The sequence below is a fragment of the Equus caballus genome, chromosome 4, assembly GCF_041296265.1.
Source record: "Equus caballus isolate H_3958 breed thoroughbred chromosome 4, TB-T2T, whole genome shotgun sequence".
Taxonomy (NCBI): domain Eukaryota; kingdom Metazoa; phylum Chordata; class Mammalia; order Perissodactyla; family Equidae; genus Equus; species Equus caballus.
In genome coordinates this window covers 46,273,755-46,298,678 of record NC_091687.1, presented here as the reverse complement: position 1 = coordinate 46,298,678, position 24,924 = coordinate 46,273,755, and the positions used below count along the sequence as shown (strand labels likewise).

General features: G+C 44.6%; 1 protein-coding gene across 2 annotated transcripts in view; it reads right to left on the bottom strand.

Annotated features, from left to right (window-relative positions):
* NXPH1 (neurexophilin 1) overlaps positions 1-22,889 on the bottom strand; it is a 281,510-nt gene extending 258,621 nt beyond the window's left edge. Inside the window, exons 1-2 of one of the 2 annotated variants that reach the window (XM_001494784.7) lie at positions 21,346-22,889; positions 20,323-20,486 (exon numbers count right to left, since the gene is read on the bottom strand). In XM_001494784.7, coding sequence (XP_001494834.1) covers positions 20,323-20,376 — 54 coding nt within the window. In that variant the 5' untranslated portion in view covers positions 20,377-20,486; positions 21,346-22,889. Of the gene's footprint in view, positions 1-20,322; positions 21,098-21,345 lie in introns of those variants that run through there. The other variant, XM_070264552.1, reaches the window with a different exon arrangement.
* Positions 22,890-24,924: the final 2,035 nt, after the last annotated feature.

Below are 24,924 nucleotides of genomic sequence, written 5' to 3'. Positions count from 1 at the left end.
GAGTGACTAAGAAGGCAGGAGCTCACGTCAACTGTTCAGCTCACTGGAGAGGGTAATGTTTTTATGATGATAGCTTCTAAATACAGAATAGATGCAAATTTTCCCTCCCTCCTCTTCCTCTTTCTCCTCCTCTCTCTTTCCTCCTAACTCTATAGGAAGAAAAAAAAAGTATCTTTGGAAAAAGACTGATGATTTCTATCTTTTAGTCAATTTTAGTTTCCAGGCTGGAGTGAAATTCTTGGCATATTCTATTAACTCTTTCCTTGCTCCTTGACATTGATCTTGGCAATGATTTTTGGATATGACACCAAAAGTACAAGCAACAAAAGCAAAAATCAACAAGTGGTACTGCATTGGATTAAAAAGCTTCTGTACAGCAAAGGAAGGAATCAACAAAATGAAAAGGCAACCTACGGAATGAGAGAAAATATTTGCAAACTATCTATCTGATAAGGGATTAATATTCAAAATATATGAGGAACTCATACAACTCAATAGCAAAACAAACAATCTGATTTAAAAATGGGCAAAGGAGGGGGCCGCCCGGTGGCGCAGCGGTTAAGTTCGCACGTTCCACTTCTCGGCGGCCCGGGGTTCGCTGGTTCGGATCCCGGGTGCGGACATGGCACTGCTTGGCAGCCATGCTGTGGTAGGCGTCCCACGTATAAACTAGAGGAAGATGGGCACGGATGTTAGCTCAGAGCCAGGCTTCCTCAGCAAAAAAAGAGGAGGACTGGCAGTAGTTAGCTGAGGGCTAATCTTCCTCCAAAAAAAAAATAAAAAATAAAAAATAAATAAAAATGGGCAAAGGACTTGAATACATGTTTTCCCAAAGAAGACATACAAGTTGCCAACAAGTACATGAAAAGGTGCTGAACATTGCTCATCAACAGGGAAATGTAAATCAAAATCACAGCGAAATATCATCTCACAGCTGTTAGAATGGCTATTATCAAAAAGAAAAGACATAACAAATACTTGCAAGGATGCGAAAAAAAGGGAACCCTGGTGCAGTGTTGGTGGGAATGTAAACTGGTATAACCACTAGGGAAAATAGTATGGAGGTTCCTCAAAAAATAAAAAATAGAACTACCACATGATCCAGCAATCCCACTTCTGGATATAAATCAGAATAAGATGAAATCACTGTCTCAAAGAGACACCTGCACTCCCATATTCATTGAAGCACTATTCACAATAGCCAAGACATGGAAACAACTTAAGTACCCATCAACCAATGAATGGATAAAGAAAATGTGATATATATTTACAAAGGGAGTATTATTCTACCATAAAAAAAAGAAAATCCCACCATTTGCAACAACATGGATGGACTTGAAGGGCTTAGACCAAGTGAAATAAGTCAGACAGAGAAAGACAAATACTGTATGATCTCACTTCTACATGGAATCTAAAACCATCGAACTCATAGAAACAGAGAGTAGAATGGCAGTTTCCAGGGGCTGAGGGATGGGGGAAATGAGGAGATGCTGGTCAAACAGTACAAACTTTCAGTTTAAGATGAATGAGTTCTGGGGATCTAATGGACAGCATGATGGCTACAGTTAACAATACTGTATTGAATACTTGAAAGTTGCTATGAGAGTAGAGCTTTAATGTCCTCACCATAACAACAACAACAATGAAGTGATAATTATGTGAGGTGAGTGAGGTGTTAACTAACTTATTGAGGTAAATATTTCCCAATTTATACATATATCAAATCATCACATTGTACATTTTAAACACATACAATGCTATATGTCAACTATATCTCAATAAAGCTAGGAAAAAAGCCATGGGAGGAGACCAGCTCAAACAGATATTAAGTAAAACTAGACAGTCATTCTAATTAACACAGTGTGGTACTGGCGCATACAGAGGCAGACAGACCAATGGAATAGAAACAGATGAAAGGATATTTAGTATATGATAAAAGCGTCATCTCAAATCACTAAAGCAAACAGGGGATTTTAAATGATGCTAGGATGTCTGGTTAGCTGTTTGAAATAAAAAAAATTAGACTAATACTTTATACCATACACAAGACATAAATTCCAAATGGATGAGGGTTCTAAATGTAAAAAAATAAAACCACATATGTACAAGAAGAAAATATGGGTCAATCCCTATATTAACAGGTGGCTAAATTTTTCTAACTTTGACTCAAAATCAACAGGCAACAGAAAGGTTTCTAAATATGACCACATTAAAAAACATTTTAATTAAAAAGGAAGGAGGGGCCAGCCCAGTGGCTCAGTGGTTACGTTCGCACGTTCTGCTTCTGGGCGGCCCGGGGTTCACCAGTTGGGATCCCGGGTGTGGACATGGCACCGCTTGGCAAGCCATGCTGTGGTAGGCGTCCCACATATAAAGTAGAGGAAGATGGGCATGGATGTTAGCTCAGGGCCAGACTTCCTCAGCAAAAAGAGGAGGATTGGCAGCAGTTAGCTCAGGGCTCATCTTCCTCAAAAAAAAAAAGAAGAAGTAAATTCTGACACATGCTACAACATGGATGAACCTTGAGAACATTACCCTAGGGTAAATAATCCAGTCACAAAAGGACAAATATTGTATGATTCCATTTATATGAGATATCTAGAGTAGTCAAATTCATAGAGACAAAAAGTAGTATGGTGGTTGCCAGGGGCTTGAGGGAGGGTGATATGAGGAGTTGCTGTTTAATTGGTATAGAGCTTCAGTTTTTCAAAGTGAAAAGATTTCTGGGAAATTGGTTGCACAACAATGTGAATGTCCTTAACACTACTGAACTGCACACTTTAAAAGGCTAAGATGGTAAGTTTAGGTTATATATCACAATTATGTTATATCACAATTAAAAATAAAAATAAATTTTAAAAAACTTTTTAACTCTATCCTCGCCAGAGACCTGCACAATTTAGATTCCTATGGAACAATTCCTCATGAGATTTTCCCAGAGGAGAAAAGTAGGAAGCACATTCACCTCCTGAGCTGTCAGAAGGAACCATCTGCATTGATGCTTCCTACCAAGGAGAATCCAGTTAATTTTTGCCAGTGTATTTGCAAAATAGAGGAGGATTTGTGAAGTGGCTCTAGTATCAATCCCACAGCCACCTCACCCTCCCCTCCCCCACCCCACCACACTCCTTTTAATGCTTTACCAGGCACTAACTTCTACAATCCCAAGAAATTTGGAAAAACCAAGACATGTCTATAGGATGCCTACTGTAAAAACAAGTGAAGCATTTGAACAGAGAAGTGGAAAATGCTTTCTTCCCCCCTCTTCCCACCACACACTAAACGGCTTTGCCTAGATGCTCATCTAATTGCTTGAATTACCCACCATGAACAACACCAAGTTGAGATGTGAAAGAGAAAGCTATTAAATCAACATCACATGTTCACATTCCCAGTCTCAAGGCCTGCAGAGCCCTAAAAAAGGAAAGATGTAAAACATGGTAGAGAGTCAAGGGTGTCAATGAGATTCTAGCCCATAAGAACCAAGATATTAAGGGAGAAACAACACCTTCAGGAGATCTAAGGAAATCAATACAAAATGCGAATAGGAAGAATATTCAACAGTTCACAGGAGCAGCTGTTTGAAGTTTCATCACTGATAACACATTTAGAGAAAGAAAGTATCAAAGAAACTGAACGGGTTTGTCAGCATAGAAAATGGACTCAGAGAAGCAAGCAAACTGATGCATGCTCTCCACTCTCAAAGGCAGGAAGACACAAGATGGAAAAAGGGAAACTTCAACTCTACTTTGGGTTCTGCCATGCCTCTTATGAAATAACCTCAAAGCTTTTCCTATGTATTTATATTAATATGTTAATATTTATATATACCTATATGTCAAGTTTTGACTACTAATTGGACTCTCCAGAGCTACCATATTGAAAGGAACGTGCTCTGAATAACGTTTCAGATATTCTTCTCACAGGCAAAGGGCATTATCAAAATGATATTCTGCTTAGAGGGAGTCTATTTCTGAGTGTTCACTCTAGAAGCACTGCCAAAGTTCCGTTTCTGGGCCGCGGCCCAAAGCAATTTCACCAGGCTGAGGCCGTGCCCAGGACCTCTGTGGCTGATCAGTCAGTCTTCTCCTATCAGGTTTACCCATGAGTGTGTAATGCACAATATTTAATAAAAAGTTTTGCTATACTTTGAAATAAAAGTGTAGGGGATATGTTCCATGAAGCACATCATGGTAGCAGACCCTGTTTACCAAAGTTCATGAGGACCATGAATGCCTCATGAAAAAGAGAGCACAAAAGAGAGAGAGGAACACTCTTCTTGCCTATTCAACAATCTTTCATAATCATAAGCCTTTCATAAAGCCTTATAATCAACCTTTCTCAGTCAGCCATTGAATACTGAAGTGTATGTAAGATGACTATATAATTTATCATCCATACCAAGACACTTTTGAAAATAAGAGAAAGTATTTTTGATATAAATAATAGGCATAAAATAGAACTACCCAAAGTAAAAAGGGTGTCTTATCATCTTAGACTTATGGCCTTGGTCACTGAATATTCATTGCATACCTACTCAGAGAGAGGACTAATACTCCTCACAACTAAAAAAATAACTAGAAGCTTTTGAAACAGAGTGATCTCAGTTCATTACTATTCGATAAACAAAATAACCTCCCAAAGACAGAAAAACTTGGGATGACATTGGTCCGCTCATCTTCCCAAAATAATTCATTCAGCTCAAGGTTAGTAGGAAAAAGAAACTCCTCCTGCTGCTGATAAAGCCATCTGTGCTTCGGAAACGGCTGACAGGTGCCTCCAGAAGAAGCAATCAAAAGTCATTAACGATCAAAATCATGACAATTAAATACAAGGATCTATCAGGGTCTTATTATCGAAATTTCAATGAAAAGAATTCAAACACCCTCTCTCTCAAAGAGAAGAACATCTACTTTACTTTTTAAGCCCATCGGTTGCACTCTGCTATAGGGTTCCCAAAATGTGTTCCCTGACTGAGCTACAAGGAAAATAATACGCAAAAGGAACAGGGATGACAATTGGAATAAGCTCGAGCCCTTGAAATTTTTCAAAAGTACGTTCTTCTCTCATTGCAGATTTTCAGCCAGACCACTTTTATAACTAAGGAAATGTATTCTGGGAAGATTTGGCATTTTTAAAAGTTCAAAGTTGAAGGCACATGTTCTATAAATAAATCTACAATGAAGTGCTAAAAGGTTTATTTCTTATTTCTTATTTCACAAACTGGGAACTTGGCGTAAAAATATTGGGTCATAAAATGCTTAAAAAGTAGATTACTAGAAACTAATAGAACACATTATTATCTATTGAGCCAATGATGGGTCAAATGGCATTTTGAATTCTTGCAGAGAATATGAATATGACCTTCATGTGTACCATTTACAGAAAGCAATTTTATTTACATTTTTAAATCCACATAAAGGTGAAAGATGGTACTGCTGCAAAATGGAACATTTAATTTTTTGCCCCAAGGCATAACTAAGCTCTCCCAAGGTCAAATGTAGTACAAGATTGAAATGAAGCCGGCCTCTCCCCACATCATCTCATGCCAGAGAGCTCTCACTTTGGGCAGGAGTATCTTGGATCTACCTTCATGCTTCAGAAACACAAAAATTTCTAAATCCAACATAGACTGAGTAATTCTATAAAATATTTTGTGAGAATTTTTCTACTCTATTTTCAAATCACATATCCAGACTACAATGAAAATACCTGTGCTAAGCTAGTTGAATGCTTGGGACTGTTTTGACTGCAAGGGATTAAGCTAAACAGATTTTTTTTTTAAGTTTCTTAGTTTGCAACATTGTGCAAAGATTTTTCTTTTAAAAGAATATGGATTTGCATGTCCTTTTGTATCTGGTAAGCTGTCAGAAACACAAAACTCATAGAGATTATGCCTCTTACATGTGGTTAGCCCCTTACAAGTAAACTCTGCTCTCCTCTCCCACCTCCTCCAGCCCAGGCATGGCAAGTAATTCAAAAAACAGGTGTGTGATTTGTTAGGAGAGATACAGATGTTATGGATCATTTTAAACTCCATCACAGATGACTGTGAGGGCTGTGCTTTATGCCCTGGTCTCACTTATTACCTTACTCTGAGGCCCAAGGGTCATTTTTCATATCGGTCAAGTCAATAGATGCAGACTTCCTAAAGAGATTGTGTCCCCCATGCCATCGATAGAAGCTAGAGTCACAACCATCACAAACCTACATTTGTGACATTTGTATCCCTCATTTGATGGGAAGTCCCTCAAGAATAAGAACTACATCTAATAAAACTAGAAAATTAGAGTAGCACCAACAGCAATTTTATGCACACTCCAGTTACCCAAATAAGGTTTACCGAGAGGAAGGGGAAAGAAGAACTATTCGTTAAAGTGGAAAGCAACATAGCGACTTCTTTAAAAACATTTTTCAAATGAGACTCATTGTCCTTCCCCTACACTATATGCGCCCATGCACACAAGTGCGCGCGCGCGCACACACACACACACACACACACACACACATACACACACACACAATATGGTATCGTAACTAAAAGCACTGGCTCAAAATTAGACTGCCTGGGATAGAATCTTGGTACCTTGCACCAGATACTCACACTGTCAATGCCTCAATTTCCTCATCTATAAAATGGTGTATTATTAATGATATGGTGAGGATGGGCATATGAATATATTAATATTAATGATATCAACAGTACCTTACTGATATTAATAGTACCTATCATCTTATAAGGTTATTAAGAGAACTAAATGAAAAAAAAAAACCATGCTAAAGTCCTGGCACAGTGCTTGGCTCAAGGTGTAAACAGGAAAACAGAATATTTTATCCTTTACAGTCATCCCCACATCTTCCCCACTTTCATGTCAAATCCAAGACACAAAATAGTGTTTCTGCCTAGGAACTCTGCTTCAGTACCCAGGGCAATGCCTTGGCAGGAGGTATCTGGTGCCATACAGGAGCTATTTTGAGCAGCATGTGAGAGGGTACTGTGGCTCTCATTCCATGAAACTATTCCATCTAGTACTTCTGGGGAGCTGAGATGCTTCCACATCCAGGCATTCAGCTAGAATTAACTTCAAAGGAGAAAAGCAGACTGCATTCTTTGGCCAAACATCCTGCACTTTAAAACCCACTGGGCTATAAATTTTGATTACTTGGGGTGCAAATTTTATGAGAATTTCAAGTGTTAAAAGTAATTAAAAGCAAATACTGCTCCTAAATTAATCAATATTTTAAATCAGATCTTAATAAATGTCCACAGCATTTGCCAAGCAAAATTAAAACATCACAAGAATCATCTCAACTAGGCAACCTGTTTACTGGGCCTGTCTTGTCTCTTCATTTCTATAAACACTTGACCAGTTGATGTAGAAATGGACTTTTTCTTCTGGCTTTAGTCATAATGGCTATTATTCACATTAAATACATATGGTTATCTGGACAGCATTGTGCAACTGTACAGCAATCAACCAGCTGAAAGAGGAAAACAAGGTAGGATGGTCCTGGGGTAGAATTAGCCCTTGCATTTCACCCCTATCAGGGCTGTGTTGGGCGCATGGGAAGCTGGTTAAGAAACCTTTCTCTCTAAAGGGTAACAAGACATTTTTTGTTTGCTAGTTCACCATTGCTATGTGCCAAGCACATTTCTAAACTCTTTATGACACATTAACTCAGTTAATCCTCAGTAGTAACTCTATGGGATGGGAGGTATTGTTAACCCCATTTTACAGATAAAGAAATTGAGGTCTAAGAGGTTAAAAAGTTTGCCCAAGGTCACAGAATTAAGAAAATACTTTGCCATTCTCTGCTCCTCTTTTCTCCTAACAAATCTTTTTCAATGCTGCTTCCCTTAAGAATTGAAGTGAGGGATCTGAGAGAGACAAAAAAAGAGATCTTGGGATGACTGAAAAAGGGCCTGTTTTCTCTCTCCTGTAGCCAGGTTCTCATCGAAGCCAAGAAGTCACCCACTTTCTCATCATAACTCTTCTGTTTCTACCATGAATCCAGTGTTGACACTTGCACAGATGCCGCAACATTACCCACCTAGCTGGAAGTAGTGGTCTTTGGCAGGATATCAGCCATCTTTTGGCATGTGGATTTCCCTTTAAAGCCTCTCATTTTTTTCACTGTTTGTTCAAGGAACACCAGGGAAGGAAAAATCCATCAATCTGAGAGCCGTGCAAATGCATCTGGCCACCTATTAATTAGAGCCATTATAATTGTGAAGGATTTCAGTCAAGAATGCAAGGCAGGATTAAACATCTCAGGCCAAATCATCCACTTTTCATGCTTCACACACCAGAACATTTCAACCTGAGAGCAGAGCTGCAGATCCAAAAGTGGGAGCTCAGCTCACATGCACCAATTCCAAATCTGCATCAGTTTGATAATGGCTAGAGATTGTGGCTGCCTCTTTGGTGCAGCTATCCATAACTCTGCCGTGTTAAACCAAAAGAAATAAGGTTGAAAATCTAACACAAGGCACTCATCATTCAGTTACATATTTCCTGAGAAAGAGGCAAAAACTCTGCCATGTTCTGCAAAATCTCCACATCAATAGTAATTAAGTTTCACATCAAGACCAGAGAAACACTACACTGACTATGCATAAATAACTTACTTTCATATGCAGTGGTTTGCATCTTTCTCTGCATTTAATTCTGTAAAACAATAAATAAACAGTGCAAGAAATTACTCACAAATAACTGGAAAAGATAGGTGAGTAATGGTATTTTATATTTTCAATTTCAGAGATCATGTAGTCAGCCTAATTACCAACATCACAGCCGCTCCAACAACAAATCACAATGCATCATTCTACAAATGGATTTTAGAATCAAACTTGGATTTAATTATGGTATTTTCATTGACAACTTCTCAAAAAGAAAGTATAATGGATCTCATGAAACCCAGCCCATGTTTTTAACAGTTTTACATCAAGTATTGAGCAGCATCAGAAATGTATGCAGCTGGTTGGTAAGTTAGGGCATTGTTTCTTATTTAGAAGAGATGTTAACACAATAGTTCAGTAGCCATCTTTACAAGGAGAAAAAAAAGTATGACTATTCTGGGTAAACTTCAAGTGAAATGGGGGGAAAGAGGAAGAAGGTTTTGAAAATGTCACTATGGTTTTTGGCCATGTGTAATTCTCAGTCCAATATGGCAAGAGAAAAGAGAAATTTCTTCATCCCAAATGAAAATGCACAGCAAGGAAAAAAGTAAATTCATAGTAGGCTTATGGCATGTCTTGGAAATCCATAAACCAAGAAACAGAAATAAGAGAAAGAAAAAGTCTTTAATATATGTTTGGAAGAAGAAAAGAAAAAGGACCTCCAATTTTCCAATTTTTCCAAATTTTGCCCACATTTATGGAACACAAGAAGAGATTTATTTTAATAATTCCACTATATTCAGAAAGTCTCACTTTTATGAAGTTTGATGCTAAATTAAAACCTCTATTCATTTCCTTCTTCAAAGATGCATAAAAAATATACAGTATACACAACTCTAATAAATATGCTATGTTGATCATTTTAAAGAAAATAATAAAACAATATTGGATGGGTTTTTCTTTCCCATTTGCGACTTCGTGGTGACCCATGGATCTCTTTGAAATCTGTTAAGTCAATAAATGCACCTTTCCTAAAATTTTGAGATATATTTGGATGTTGCCTTGAAATCTTACAATCAGTTTCAAAACTGGTCAAGTACATAAAAAAGGGGGCATCCTTATGATTAGCACATGAGTGCACAAAGACGGATGATAAATTTCCAGCACGTTGTCAAACTCACTCAAAACAATCAAACATTTCATCGAACCATTTACAACTATTGATTGCACACCAAACCTGACTTTATATTCTTCCTGTTTTAAATAGATGTGATATTTTACAAGGGCTTCACAAGTAAGAGATTGTGAATGTAAAGCAGTCCATTAATTTTATATAAGCTGTTTTATATACCTGTGGGCCTCTAATAACATTCAGCTACAAGGTTACAAGGAGACGAACCATTTTCGAAAGTTCAGTTGGAGAGGGTGGCATATATATATACGTAACTACAATTCTAGCTATCATGCCAGTAGTTCCTCTTTACCAAATTTGCTTTCATTCTATAGCTGAAAATACTGACATAAATAGGACAACAGTGCAGTGTCAGGTACCAGATTCCTATCAAGGAAATAGTACTGTCAAACCTAGGATGGAATTTCAAGGCCAACAGCTTACGAAAACAAAAGAATTTCCCACTAAAATTTTCCATGGAATTTTTCAAAGAGTAGATGTACAGATATATATCCAGTCTTGCTCTGCTCTGTGTGTGTGTATGCGTGTTTAACCAGTAAATGAAAAAGGCTCTTCTAAGCTAGGAAATTTTCTCCAAGCCCTTCTATCATAATTTTTCTGGCATAGCTTATCTTAGAGAAGAAAATCTGCGCCTCCTTCCTTTTAGTCTGTGACTTTCAATTTTATTAAAATTCCTGCCGGTTTGCAGTGTGACGTCTTTGTGTTAGCTCTGGAAGGCCCTGTTCCACTATGTGTAAATGTGTGCATTGTGATATGTTAGGGGCAGGGAGAGGCAGAAAAATGCAGGGCCTTGCAGCTGTTTCCAGCTGGCTTTTTCTGCTCGGCTTCCTGTATCACACCACAACTTTGCCATGCTAAGCCTAGTGTACATTTCCAGTGAGTGCCTAGCCTGGCCTTTTATTCCACTAAGTGAGTACAAGCTAATAAATGTCTTTTTCACTTTATTGAGATTTCTCCTTAAAAAAGCATGACTGTGGGGTCTGGTCTCACAGAGATAATCTTTTAGACTTGAGAAAAGTAAATTAAAAGGACATTTCTGTTAATATCAAAGCAGGCTTATTACTTCAATATAAGCACTTCCTTAATTTTCCTCAGCGTGCTACATAAATATAAATAAAAAGGCTCTCCACTGGATGTATGTTACATATATCTCACAGAGTTTAATTATAAAGCCTCTAAAAATGAAGATGGCAGGAGGAAATGATGCCAGTAGATCATACAGCCCTGGTACTATGTTGGCTGGCTGTCTCAGTCCGCAAGGAAACAAAGACACTCAGGTTATCACAATACACCATGAAAGGCCAGGCTCTGAGGGAAAGGAAATCCAAGTGGAGAAGAGCATTACTATTACTTCAGGGCCTGGAAATCCACAATTTTCTATTTTATGCTCATTAATGTTATTACAAATGCAATTGAGGAGGAGTTAGTTTTATTTAAGTGCCACACCCTATCTTCTCTGCAGCAATTGATCTGCTGTAATAAGGGAGGGGCATGCCAGATGAAGGCCAAGCACTCAAAAATACACACAGAGAAACACACTCTAACATATACCTCAATTGACCCTAAGAACTATGGCATTGCAAGGAACAGTGAAGCCACCCGCACAGGAATACAAGTTTCCTCCCAGCAGCTGCCCACCAGGGATGTCAGGCAACTTCTAAGAGTGAGAAAGACTGCCAGAGAGTGCCGGCTGCAGACAGCAGGAGAAATGGGAAAACTCTGTGCAATCCAGCAGGCTGGACCCTGAACAGTTCAGTGACTTCAGTGGGTGGAGGTGGGACCCATTCCCAGCCCCGGAAAACTGCAGCGGGCTGGCTTGCAGGCTAAAGGCCAGCATCTCGCCTGGAGAAGGAAGAAGGCCCGTCTCACCCACGCCTTCGAGAATACCCTGGACGCGTTGCGCCTAAACCTTCCCTACCCTTCCCTTCCTATCGAAATCTCGATCTCTCTTCACCTCCAGATTCGTTCTTTTCTCGAGAGCTTGACTTCCTCCAAGCTGGCTTCTCACACGGGTTGGTGGAGCACTAACTGCCAGACCTCTGTTCCTTTAATACTGCGGGGATTTGCAGAATCGGGTGCCCTGAAAGGACTGACTCTTACACTGAGGCGAGAGAAACGGACAGAACTTCCCGACCAACCTTCGCCTTTGACACAGAGAACCCCTAGCGCCAACGTTCGGTACTCTGGCTTATATCTGGACCAAATCAACGCTGTGACCGCCGCCAAGGAGGAGCTGAGCACACTTTAAGTGACCGCAGTGTCCGCTCTAGACTGCTCCGAGAGGCCCCGGGGGACTGTGGAACTGCAGCCGGAGCAAGGGACTGGGGGGAGGGGAAAGGGAGGCGGGACAATGGTTATGTATGAGTGTTTTGGAGATTGTCTGGGAGTTTGAGGGGTGGGGGTGGGGGGTTGGTTGGTTAGTAGTTTTGCTAGGTAAATAAGGAGAACATCTCCCCACCCCACGCCGGGGCTAATAATGATAGATTCCATGCTGCATCAGGCCCCGCGCCGGGAAGCCTAACCATGGAAAATAATGAGGTTGCATCCCCATTCATCTGCATTAAAGGCGAGCCAGGCACTTTCGATAGCAAATATATCGATTCCCTTGCCCGGGCCGTGGTTTGTACTGCTCGCCGTGAATAATTACTGCTCTTTTAGAAATTCATAATAATTAGGACTTCCCACCCCCCCAACCCGCGCGGCTTTTTAAAGGCGCCTGATCCTGGAGGGCGTCTTGGAGGCTCCAGCAGTGCCCCCGCTAGCGGGAAATAGGGCAGGGGTTTTACTCCCCATTTGGTTTTGCTCTTGCGAGAAAGTTGACTCCCTTCTCCGCATCTCAGTTTCCTTGTCTGTTAAACCATGCTTTTACATTGTTAAAGACGCTTACAGCTCTACATTACACAATTCACATTTCCGTTTGGGGGGAGGGGTAAGTTTAACGAACTGTGCGAGAGAATAGAGGCAGGAGAGGAGAAAGTGAGGGAATGGATTCACCTCCCCTCAGGATAAACTCTGTGGCAATCACGTGACGCCGCAACCGGAGGTGGGGATCGGGTGCACAAGAGAGATTCTGACCGCAGGAAACACTGAGGACCTAAAGATCGGAGCTTAGTGCTCCCGAATGACTGAGGCAAGGGGGTCGTTACAGTCGCGACTGGGCAGTAGGGAGGTGTCTGCAGAAAGCGCCAACTCTACTTCCAGAAGGACGCAGACCGCGCCGCGGAGTGGGAGGGAAGCTGAGCTGCTGACCCCAGGCGGGGCGGAGCCTGTGGCGCTGTCCGTGGTTCTGAACAATCGGTCTGCGGGCCTAGACTTGCCAGGCCGCCGGCTACGCCCCGTTCATCTCGGTGCCCGCGACCTCTCCGAAGAACTGCTGCAGTCCTGCCTGCTGCCCCAGGAGCACCAAAGCTCAGCAGCGACGAAGAAAAGTTCCCTAGAAGCAACGCTTTGGTGTGACGGCTTGCGGTCCAGACACGAGAGGGCTGCACCTGTGTTTTCATAAACCAGTTGGGATTGCTCGAGGTCACTTGAGGCTGAAAGCAGAAAATAGAGCGCGCAGCTGCGACGGCGGTGACTGGGGAACTTCCCCGGGCCCGGAACACTTTGTGGCTTCGGTCAGAGGACTGAGTTTCCGAGTCAAGGGTACGAAGCCCACGTAGAAGAAAGTTTCTTGCTCCTGACTGTTGAAGACCACTTGAAATGACCTTTAAAATCAATAGATGGGGAGGGGATCTGAGACGGAGGGCGGCGTCTATCGGGAGCCCGCCCCCACCCTCCGCTGGGGAGAGGGCGCCCAGCCTCCCTTTGCGCCCTTCGCCGCTGCCTCGGATCCTTCCCGTCAGAATCCATTAAGGTGGCGGGGATGATGGGCTAGGTTCGGCCGGAGTCAGGTTTAACAGGGACGAGCAGAGCCCCCACGAGCCAGTTTCTAAGGAAATACTGGGTTTTTCTAAACAGCAATTTGTCTTATTGTGGGAGAAAGAAACAGCACAAGAAAAGCCTCTTGGTTCTTCATTCTCATGCAGATGAAGCGATGCGCTGTGGCTGCGGCCTGTGTATCCCCTCCTCATCGTATTTCCGGTTTGAAGAAGTAAAATACCCTCACTAATGTGGGAAGTAGGAGTGAGAGAAGGCTTTCGGCTAGCTGCGGCCAGAGAGGCACGTGCTGCACTCCCGCTGCTCCTGGGACCCCACTGCTCACACTATCCCAATGCCCGGGCTCCAGTCGCCACCTCGCTTTCCACCATCCGGAGCCCTCTCTAGACGCCTAAGGAACTTTCTGTACAAAGGGCACCGGGCAAGTGAATTCTCTCCGCCCCACACACTCCTGCCAGCCTCACCTCCATATCAAACAAAATATACTAGGGAAAGCTATTTACAGAGGAGGTAATTAGGTTTTCAGCCCGCAGCAGAAGTGTGGCGCGCCCATCAGAAGTTTAAACAACAGCCAGTAACCCGCGAGGGCAGACTGCAAACTTGCAAAATGCGCAACCGCGCTGCCGGGCGCGCGGAGGGGCATGAAGAAGCCGCCAATATATATCATCTCAATAAAAAGCCGCTCTTGGAAAGCTTGCATAGTAATTGAGATGGGCGCTCTTTTCTGATCTGGGTTGGCATTTCCTCATCTCGAGCTGACAGAGCCAACTCAGGAAATTGCTGGTAATATTCATCTGGGGAGCACTTTCATTAAACGTAATTCATTCGACTTTCACAATAAATTGAGTGACATCCTTACAGCGGAACCTTTTTATCCTTGATTAAGTGCTTGCCAAGCTTTGGTTTCCCACTTTATTGTCACATTCCTTCAAGCAGAGTCGTCAACATGCCAATCTGCAGCAGAAAAATGCGAGCGCCGTGTTTACCAAGCTCCGGGAGGGGTTAGTGCTGACAAGGAGAAAAAGAGCTGGTCGAGAGCTTGAGTATCGGATAAATCAAGACCGCAGCTTCCGGCAAACACGCGGCGGGACCAGACGAGTGGTTGCTCGGAGAATGCAGAGGAAGGCGAGAGAGCAGACCCTCCCAGCCGCCCGGCTGCTCCGGGAGGCCGCTGACCCGACGGCAGCCGGCCGGCGGCCTCGCCCGCCTCTCTCTATTAATTAAAATGGAGAAGACTGTTAAGGTCTTAGAAGGAGATCTGAAGCTCCTAAAGGACGTGGTCGCTTTAAGGGAACTCTTCTGAATCAAAGCAAAGCTAGGCTCTTTCTTTTAAGAAAATAAAACCAGTAAGAATTCACACTTCCTAACTCGCCACGAGAGCAGGCAAACTTTCAGAGCTTCCATCGGCTTTCTTTATGGGTGGAGAAGTGCAAGAAGAGTGTTATTCCTCATTCCCAGGATTCCCTTTTGACACAATATTAGCGCCGCGACAGCCAGACTCACTGAGGGCTCTTCAGACCCGGAAATTCTAAGCGAGGCTGGCAAACACCTGGGTATTTCAGGACTGGGCGAAAGGGGCAAGGCATCCCTTTGCCAATTGGTGGCCCCTTCTCCCCCGTCCCCTATAAAATCAAAGAAGCCCAAGACAGAAAATTGCTTATTTGAAAAAGCAATATCCAAATGCTTTCATCACTCAAATGCCCTTTTGAAAATATTGTCGACGGTGGTTATTACCCGGACAATGCTGTCAATTTCTGTAGTCTGCAGAAAATCTTTCCTCAGCTAGAAAAGTAGGACATTGGGCACCTATCTCAAAAAAATCAACCAATTTCCCTGCCACCCGATATATTTTTCACCCAGACAACACTTTCATTAAAGAGGAAATAGCCGTCAACAATTCAAAGCCAAATAGAAATCAACTTCACACAAAGAGGAGCCACGAACTTAATGGCTTTCTGGGAAAATACTGCTGAGAAAGTTGGAGCAATTCTGGTTCTCTCCTTCTAATACTGAAGGCAGTTTCCCCAAAACTATCACTAGAAGGCCCCAGACCACGGTAATCCTCCGGGAAGCAACGCAGAAGGGCGTCTGCCAAAGTGCTTCCCTCACAGCCGGGAGCGGATGTTCTGGTCAGTGGAGAGTTAAACATTTCAGGGAAATGCCTGGAATAGCAGCAACTTCTCCTCTCACAGAGCCCTGGAATAGTCTTGGGACAAATGAGTTCTCATTTGTGCTGCTGGAGCATAGATCCCTCCAAAACTCTAGGTTTAATCTTCTATCAGGGAGGCTGTTCTGGGGTAGAAGAATCGGGAAATGTGGTAGGGTCGGGGAACTTTTAGTACTGCATCCAAGAACTGGCCTTAATAAAGAACACTGAATAGCCACTGTTAGTTAAGTTAATGTGCTTTTCTTTTCAGGAATAAACTCAAACTGATTAAAATTTTCAGTGGGCAGCAGGCTTAATTTTCAAAAGATGAGAAGTACACACACCTAGGCCACAGGATAAACATTGGTGGTCTCTCTCCTGCTGCTTTTCCCTCAGCTTCCACATTTCTTAACAGCCACCTTCATGATGAGTGGAATTCACGCAAAGGGTCTGGCTACCAACAGTGTAGAGGTAGTAATCCATGAATATATTAATCACTTTTTAATCTCAAACAATTGGTGTGGAATTCACATTTTAAAGACACCCTAAATTCGAGGGAATAGATGACTCAAAATGTTACTTAAGCACAAAGTGTAGAAAGAATTTTCAATTCATGTCCATATTGGTTTAAAAAGCAACTAGATTATTAGCAATTTTAATTCTTAGCCGAATTGGTGGGAACTATAATGGAGGATGAGGGGCCTCTTCTCATTAAAATAGTACTTTAGACGCATGACTGATCACCATAACATCATTTAATCCCTTGTCAGCTTCTCTGGACTCAATTTCTGAGGAACTTTTTGTTGACGTGCCCCAGGAGCAGACATTAGATTCAATTCTCAACTCTGAAAATTGCCACAGGTGAACCCCAAACAGGATGCCTCAGCTTTCTGCTGAAAGGTGCTCTCTGTGTGTGCAGTGGCCTATCCCTCAGCTTGATCCACTGAGAATAACTCAATTTCGGACTCCCACTTTTCAGAGCCAGAAACCACCATTCCCTAGTTTATCCAGTGTATGCTTCAACTCAGTTAAAAAGCTGTATTTCTGTTAACCCATTATACCATACTGAAAATATCCTGGAGTTTGTCCAAAACTGACAGGAGAATAAAGATTTCAAGACTTTTTTATTTTTAACAGGTATTGTTAAGCCATAGATTCTTCTCCTGCTGAATTCAGACTTTTAAATCTATAATACACAACATTCAGTAAACAAATTTCTTTGCCTTTATTTTTAAAAAATGGTTTCCTGTCTCCCTACGTTTATGGGTAGAGTTAGCGCTGTGTTGATTTTTGAGTGTTTTAACTAATATGCTTCAAAAGGTAACTTTGCAGACACATTTCTAAATAACTTCCCATTGCAGTGTTAAAATAAGCTTCTAGTTTGAAATAGGACAGACCTATCTCTCAATAAACACAAGTAGCCTCAAAAATCCTCAACCTAGCACAGACATTCAAAGAGCCCTGGGCCAATAAACATACTTTGAAAACATTCATGACTACAGGCTTAAGTATGGAGCATTGATCTGCTGGATAGAGAAGCTTTTCATTAAAAATTCCTCCCAAATTAGGGAGTACTTAGGGCATTTCTCTATAAGCAGAAGCCTATTTTTTTTTAACATAGGAGATACCTAAACAAATCTTTCTCCCTGGACCTAATGTGGTGATTACACCTTGGGAAACATAACTGGGATTCCAGGGGCTTAAGGGAAAGGTGCACTGTGGTATCAGCTGGGAGACAATGCGTAAATAGAGCACCCTTCTCACCTCACTTGTGGTGTGAGCTTATAAAGACAAAAAAATTACTCCTTAAGCTCCTCCCTGGCTTACGTCAATTCAAGGGGGGGAAAAAAATAAAGTGATGCTTTTGCCACTTCTACCTCCTTGGAGCATAACTTTAAGCAGCTCCTGACAACCTGCATGCATCTATTTCAGTTCCTTACAAAGGTCTGGGATGTTCTGCTATAAATGAATGATAAATTCAGTTACTGTATCTGGTGTTTAATAAAATAGATGGAGAAAGAAGTCTTGGCCACTTCTTGGTCTGTCTCATTGCCCTGGAGCTTTCATCAAGGCTCTCTCCTTCTTTACTGTCCTGACTGCCCAATACACCCTCTTAAATTCATTTCCATGGTAAGAGTCAGCTTCCTGCTGCTCCATGGAAATAGCTCAGGATTCCGCTGCAAATAACCACGGGATTACAATCTCTGGAAATACTGCCTTGGGTCACAGCCACCAGCCTTTTGTTTTTGTGGTGCATGTGGCTTCTAATCCCCGACACACAAAACAACTTTAGATCGGAGAAAAAAGAATGGACCTCTAAATCGCCTTCTCTATTTTATTGTTCACATTTCGTATTGTTTTGAGTGAAATTGAAAAAATTGTCTCCTTTCCCTGTGTTGCCAAAAGGCATTCAGGTAATGAAGTCTGTAACTAAACGGTAATTGAATCAGCATAATTTGCACACTGAATGGTTTTCAAATGCTCCCAGTTTACAATTAAAGGAGAATTAATGCGCTTGTTGTTGAGAACGCAGCGCATTAGAATAAATCCAGCACTGTTGTTGTAATGAGTGGAAAACGGTTTAACTGCCAACAAACACATTTAAAATTTAACACAACGTATTGATTTCACTTCTGTTTTTGATAGATTATTTTCCAGACTATCGAAATACTTGCTCCAAGCAATAAACTGCACCACAGCCGCGAGCCTTCACCGTGTGTGTGAGCACGGTCCAAGGACGTAAGGACAGTCCTGAGGCTCAGGTCATGCGTAAAGGTGCGCAAAGGAGAGGGGCGGGAGGGTCTCCATGGTCGATGGAATCGTTACTATTCCCCCTCTGTAGCTTTCACTTTGAAGCCCCCCCCCCCCCCCGCCTCTTTCAATAAACAATTTCTATATTTCCTCTGGCCAAACTTTCTGCCCTCTGTTTCTGGGCTCTCAATGTCAGTGGGTTTACTGGACACAGGTGGGGGCAAGAAAAACTGAAGATGAGAAACAGGAAGGACACTTTTTGCATTCTGTCTGCGTTCCAGGCGGGGAAGGCACAGACTTCGGTGAGAGAGTCAGAAAGGCTGTTCTTTTGGATTGGCTGCCCAGGCTTTCACCTGTTTACCCCAAGGTGTCCTGTGGGCGAGGACACTGACGCGCAGCGCCCTCTGGCGTCCACGGTTGCCATGGTCGGGCGATAAAGGTCCAAAGACAGGCAACACCGAGGGTTCGTGGATTGAAGCAGAAACCCCTTAAATACACACACCCTCACACACATATGCGCACACACATGTATACACACACACTCACTAACATACACAGAGTTCACACAACTAGCAGCTCTGCAGTCACATGCACCAGGGCAACGGCTGGGAAACGCTCTCAATTGCAGGGACAGCAACTCTTTTGCTACCAGACTTGTGGGTTCTGAAGCCCTGAGGATTGAGGGACGGCAACGCCCCCGCCCCATCCCGTTTATCCAGCCCTGTCAGAGAGCTCAGACCGCCCAGCGTTCCTCGCCCCTAGTCAGAACACACGGAGCCCTCAGTGCGCTTCTGGGGCCCAGAGATGGGATATGGGATCGGTGCACTGAGCGCAACTTCTCCAGCTGGGTACTAGTGTCCCTGGCCCTCCCTGAAGCCAGACCCGAAAGATGGCACTCTACGTCTTGGCTCTGCGTGGTGCCCACAGCTACCAATCCATCCCCGCCACAATAAAGCGCTTCGCCCCCGCCCCCAGTTCCAACAGAGTGCAAAGTCCAGACTCCCAAAAACTCAGCTCTAGGAGGACTCAGACGGTGGCTTTGGTTAGCATTCTCTCCCTGACGACAAGGTCCGTCATTCCTTAATAAGGGGCTAGGCAGTGGAACTGGGGTTCAGTTATTTGATGGAAAGGAGAGATTGGGAGGATAGGGAGGAGGAGCTGCTACATATTTGCTGAAGCATCTCTGATCAAACCATCTGATATCTTGTGGTGCTCCTATCTGATAAACTTGTCCCGTCTGAACCCTACAAGTCGAACAAAGTTACCTGCACTTCTTTATGTGCCATATCTCCAAACTGGGGTCTAGGTGGGTGGGTTCACTTTCAAAGTCACAGACCTGGACAGATTCGTTCTCCCCACTCTACACTTCCATTTCCTTTCGTCTAAACTCCTTGGATGAACTAATGAGAGGTCCACGTCTTCTACCCCTTCTCTTTGCCCTCTCCACCCATAGAGCATCCAGTCCCCCTATCTCCTCGGTTTCTGGGTGTCTAGGGCGGCCTAGACCCTGTTCAGAATCAGGCGCAGAAGAGGGGGACCGGAGCGAGAAATGTAGGTGGGAACCCCGGAAAATCCCGCAGGGATCCAGAGACCAGCTTGCCAAAGTTGTTCCAACACAGTCGCTAGGAACGCTGCTCTCGCTGAAGTGGCTGTCTCACCCCACTCCCGCGCGCCCGCAGTTGCCTGGTCTAGCGGCCAGGGTGGGATTGCGGGGGCACCGGATCCGCAGCGACTTACCAAGTAGACGGTGGGCTGCAGGAGGAGAAGCACGTACCAGCACGCAGCCTGCATCCTCCCGCGTCTCAAACTTCCTCGGCGGTGCCTTCGCTGAGTCTTTGTTCCTTCAAAAACATAGATCCACCTGACATCCACTTTACAGAACAAGGAGCGCTCTCAGCAGCCTAGATACAAATGAAATTAGACATCCCATGACCACGCGGGCAAGGTTACATTTGGCGACCAAGCAGGGAAAGAGGGTCGTGGCGGGGAGGGGTGGACCAAAAAACCCGGGGGAGGGAGGTAGGAAAAATTGAAAAACGAGTAAATCCAGCGCCTGAAACCAGCGAGCGCGCGGTCCACAGGCAGGCGGGCGAAAGGGTGGGAGGATGAGGGGCTCCTTGCGCCCTGCGCTCCTCCGGTGAGAGTTCCCGTGCGGTGGAGACAAGAGGTGGCGGGGCACACAGAGCCGCGTGCAGGCTGGTTCGGAGCCCAAGCGTCTCTGGCGGCGAAACCTGCCCTAATGCTTAATGGCCGAGCGGCTCGGACTAAAGGCGGCGGCTGGTTCTTCGCCAGCCTTGGCAGCGCTCACACACGTACACACCAGCAGAGAGAGATGTAGAGAGAAAGAGAGAGGGAGAGCGAGCGAGAGAGACTGAGCGAGGGGGGCGCGGGAAGAGGAAGGGGTAGGTAGAGCTGACCAGGATTAGGTGCTGGGTGTCTCCACAGGTTCGGTGGGGTGGGGGTAGGGAAAGGGAATGCAATTTGCATACAGGAAAGCGGGCTCAGTTTACCCATTGAGGCCCCTGCACATACAGAGATACAGGAGCTTACACGCACATCTCCGTCACTACTTTTTTTCCGATCCAAGGGGCACAGCCAGTCGCTAACTTCTAGAGTGAAAGCCTGCCTGGGTCTGTGAGGGTCACCCTCCAGGCGCACTCTGTCCCCCAAGCAGTGGCCCTACCTGCCGCCCCTTCATGGTGCCGCGCCACTCGACCCTAAAGTATCCCCTCTGGGACTGTGGAAGAAAAGGGTACGCACCGTACAGGACAGGAGGCGAATCCGGCGAGCAGGGATGGCTTTGGGCAGGCTCCATGGAGGAGCTACTAGGGCCTGGTGTCTCCGGCGCCCCGAACATGCCCTCCCTGGCGCTTCGTCTCCATGCTCGGGTGCAGACAGGTCCCGCGGCCTCGTCCAGCCTCGGTAGTCGGCGTCCCAGTGACCGGGTCGCGCTCAGTATTGGTTCCGTGGGAGCCTAAGCTTGGCACAGTTGAATACACGGTGCAGGAAACTTAAGAGGCAAGAGAGGGAGGGGGAAGTAGAGGAGGAAAGAGAGGAAGAGAGAAAGGGAGGGAGAAAGAAAGGGAGGGAGAGAGGCAAATGCACCGGGCTACTGCGCCGGATGGACTGGGACTGCCAGCGCTGGCACAGAGAAGAGCAGTCCAGGGCTCCCAGCTTCCCGAGGCCGCGGAAGGATGGTAGAAATGACTTAAGGGGAGGAGACTGGGCAAGTCCTCCAGTGAACTTGAGAGATAAGACACTAGCCTTTCGGAAGGAAAAAGCCACGAGGCAGTCGCAGGCAGTCCGAGTTTCTGAGAGAGGGGTGGGGTGGCGAGAACCTGGAGGCTCCTGGCGCACGGAGCCGCTGTTTCTCTACCCGAGACACTGGGAAGCCCGGGAGCCACTCGGGAGCGGAGTCGCAGGCGCTGTCCGTGGTCCTGCCCCGCCACTGGGGGACGCTCTGGAGTTGGCGGCGCTGACCCTGTGGCGCTTTCTCCTCAGGTCCGCCGCTCGGCACGCCTACCTTCCCGACACCGGCAATTACATTGGCACGTGGGTGAAGGACTCCTCAGAGACTAATTAACACCCCATGTAAATAGCTCCCGCTCCCAGGCTCCTGCGGTGTCTCTGGTGGCCGCAGCGCCCCCTCCCAGGAGGTGCGGGGAGGACTGCGACCGCCAGAGGAGTGGCGGGGAGCGTAGCGGGAAGGTGGGTAGGGCAGTGATGGGCGCAGGAATGTGCAGGGCTCCCCAGCCCACCTCGGGCGCCGACGCGGGGCTCCGCCGACCTGTGGCTGCCGGCCCGAGGCGGGGGCTCTGCGGACTGCCACCCATTCAGCAGCGACAGCGGAGAGGACTGGGCGACCTTGCGCTCTCGACTCCTCGAGGCGGGCTGGGCCAAGCGAGAGGCGGATTGGGAGTGGGGACGGCCGGCTGGTAGAGGGAGGATGCGGGGGGATGCTTTGCCACCTCCTCCCTCCTGACACCTCCTACTCAACCGGCGTCTCCCAGTCTCACCTCTTTGCTCTGACTCTCGCTATCTCTGCCTCTGTCTTTCTCAATCTCTCCCTTGCTGTCTTTCTCAGTATCTTTCTTTTTCTATCTTTTTGCTCCGTATTTCTTGGGCTTTATGCTTGTCCCTTGGCGTCTTTCTACCTCTCTCTGTGTGTCTCTCATGATTTTTGACTCTCTCTACTCTGTATATCTGTGTCTCTACCACACCCCCGCCACTACCTCTCAAACTTCGTCCTTTGGTGAAAGCCAGCTTCACCCATATCTGTTGAGATCCGAGGACCAGGCCCCTCTGGTGCCAGCCGCCAACGCCTCCTAACGTGCCCAGATTCAGTCTACAAGTCTGAGCTCAGCTGAGGGCATTTTTCTTACCCTATCTTGCCGGTTCTCCAAGCCTGCCCTTTGCCAATCTGGCCCGGAATGATGTACACTGCACTATGACATTTGATATTAATCCATAAGAGTTGGGTTGAAATTTATCTCAGGAACCCGAGTTGGTGGCATCAAACTAGAATCATGGTTTTTAAGGAATCTTGGGGAGTCTTTGCCCCAAGCTCAGCTTCTGGACATCTCAGGCTCTACTGTGGCCACTTAGATGGGTCAGAGCCCAGAAACAATGTATGCTCTGCACAAGAGGTCCCAGCAACCATAGGTTGAATTCCCCTAGGGAGAGCTGGTAAGCTCCCCCACCCCCCAACATAGCAGTGACAATCAGCAGAACCACCCTTTTCTGGAGAAGATGCAGGAGGAGCCCCACTGAGTCCTTTGTCTGGAATCAGACCTCCAATTTAGATTCCCTCTGTAAGACATACCTGCCAGGCACTTTGAGGCCTACACTCTCCCTTCCAGCTAAAAATAGGTCTTTAAAGAGCAAGCTCTTCTAATCTCAAAAGTTGTACTCTGCTGCTGTGACCTCTTGGAATTCACTGGGGCATATGCAGAGTGAGGCAGTGGAGCACGCTATCTAATTGGGACTCTGAAAATGCACTTTAGAAAAAAATACACATTTATATATAGCATAGTTGCAATGTTATCTTAGCTATCTTCACCTGCCAGGATTTTTACACTCTTAAAAAGTTTAAAGAAGAAAAGTAAATGTCTTAGGGCACCCGTATCTGAGGCTGAAGGGTCAAAGTAGGGCAAGGGAGCTTTGTCTGATTCCACCCTCGAGGATTCAGAAGGCCATCCTAAAATTGATCCCCATTTATATGCGCTCCCAGGCCCTCCCACACTGGAGGAGTGTGGAGCTGGAGTGAGTGTTGCTTTCCTTACCCAGATGCCCAAGTACAATGCTGTCAGAGCTGAACTTGCATCTGACCTTTGGGAAAAGGAGAAAGAATCAGGCCAGCCTTGGGATATACCAAGTTCTTTTCTAAACCTTACTTCAAAAACATTCTGCCTCTAGTGCCATTTAGCCTTAAAAAATTACTGCTTGAGAAATAGAAAGACGATCAAGGACCTTAAAATCTCTGTCTGAATGGGACTGATTATTTAAGAAAAGCACCCCAGGCACCTCGTAATGGGAACTGGCCCGACACTTTGTTCTATGACACAGGGTGCCAAAGAGCTTTTCACAGTAATGACCTGAGACCTTCTGCCCAGACATTCAACTTTCACTGGATTCTATGAGACACTTGGCCTGGGACATAAAACAGTAGTGGATTGTCATTTTTTTCCATCTTTGCAGGAGTCTTCTTTTCCTGTAGTATTCAGTCAGAAAAGGACACGAAGCCAAATAACACTGAAAAACTTAGCATTGTTTCTGCAAAGCCTCCCTAATTTTAATGACATAATATTGGGGTGGGGGAGACAAAGGGCTTATTCACCCTCCTTCTTTCCTATCATTTGCTTTAAAAAGACCTAAAAACAATAAGGGCATAATTCTCATACATTCTTTTCTACTCTAAAATACACTCTTAGAATACATCCACAATCAGCCTTACCAGGATGGAACCAAAGTGTGATTATTCTTTAGGAGAATAATATTTGTGCCAATTTTTTTCAGACTATCCTCACGTTAAAAATCCTTTCAGAAATCACTCTCTTTCTAAATTTTGTGTGTGATACAACTTAACATTATAAACTTAGCATGAATGTTACCCACAGTAAAATTCAGTCTTCTACCCTCTGCTTTTCCCCAAGTCTACCAATCTGATCTGAAATGAATAGTATAAAGCAATAATATACATTTCTTTCCAGTAAACATATATTTTAAAAGAATTAAAATGGGCTGACCTCAAAAAGGAAACACTGATATTAAACCATTTTCCTGATAATTAGAGCCAGAAGAAATTAGAATTAGAATTCATCTGAAATATACTGATAATTC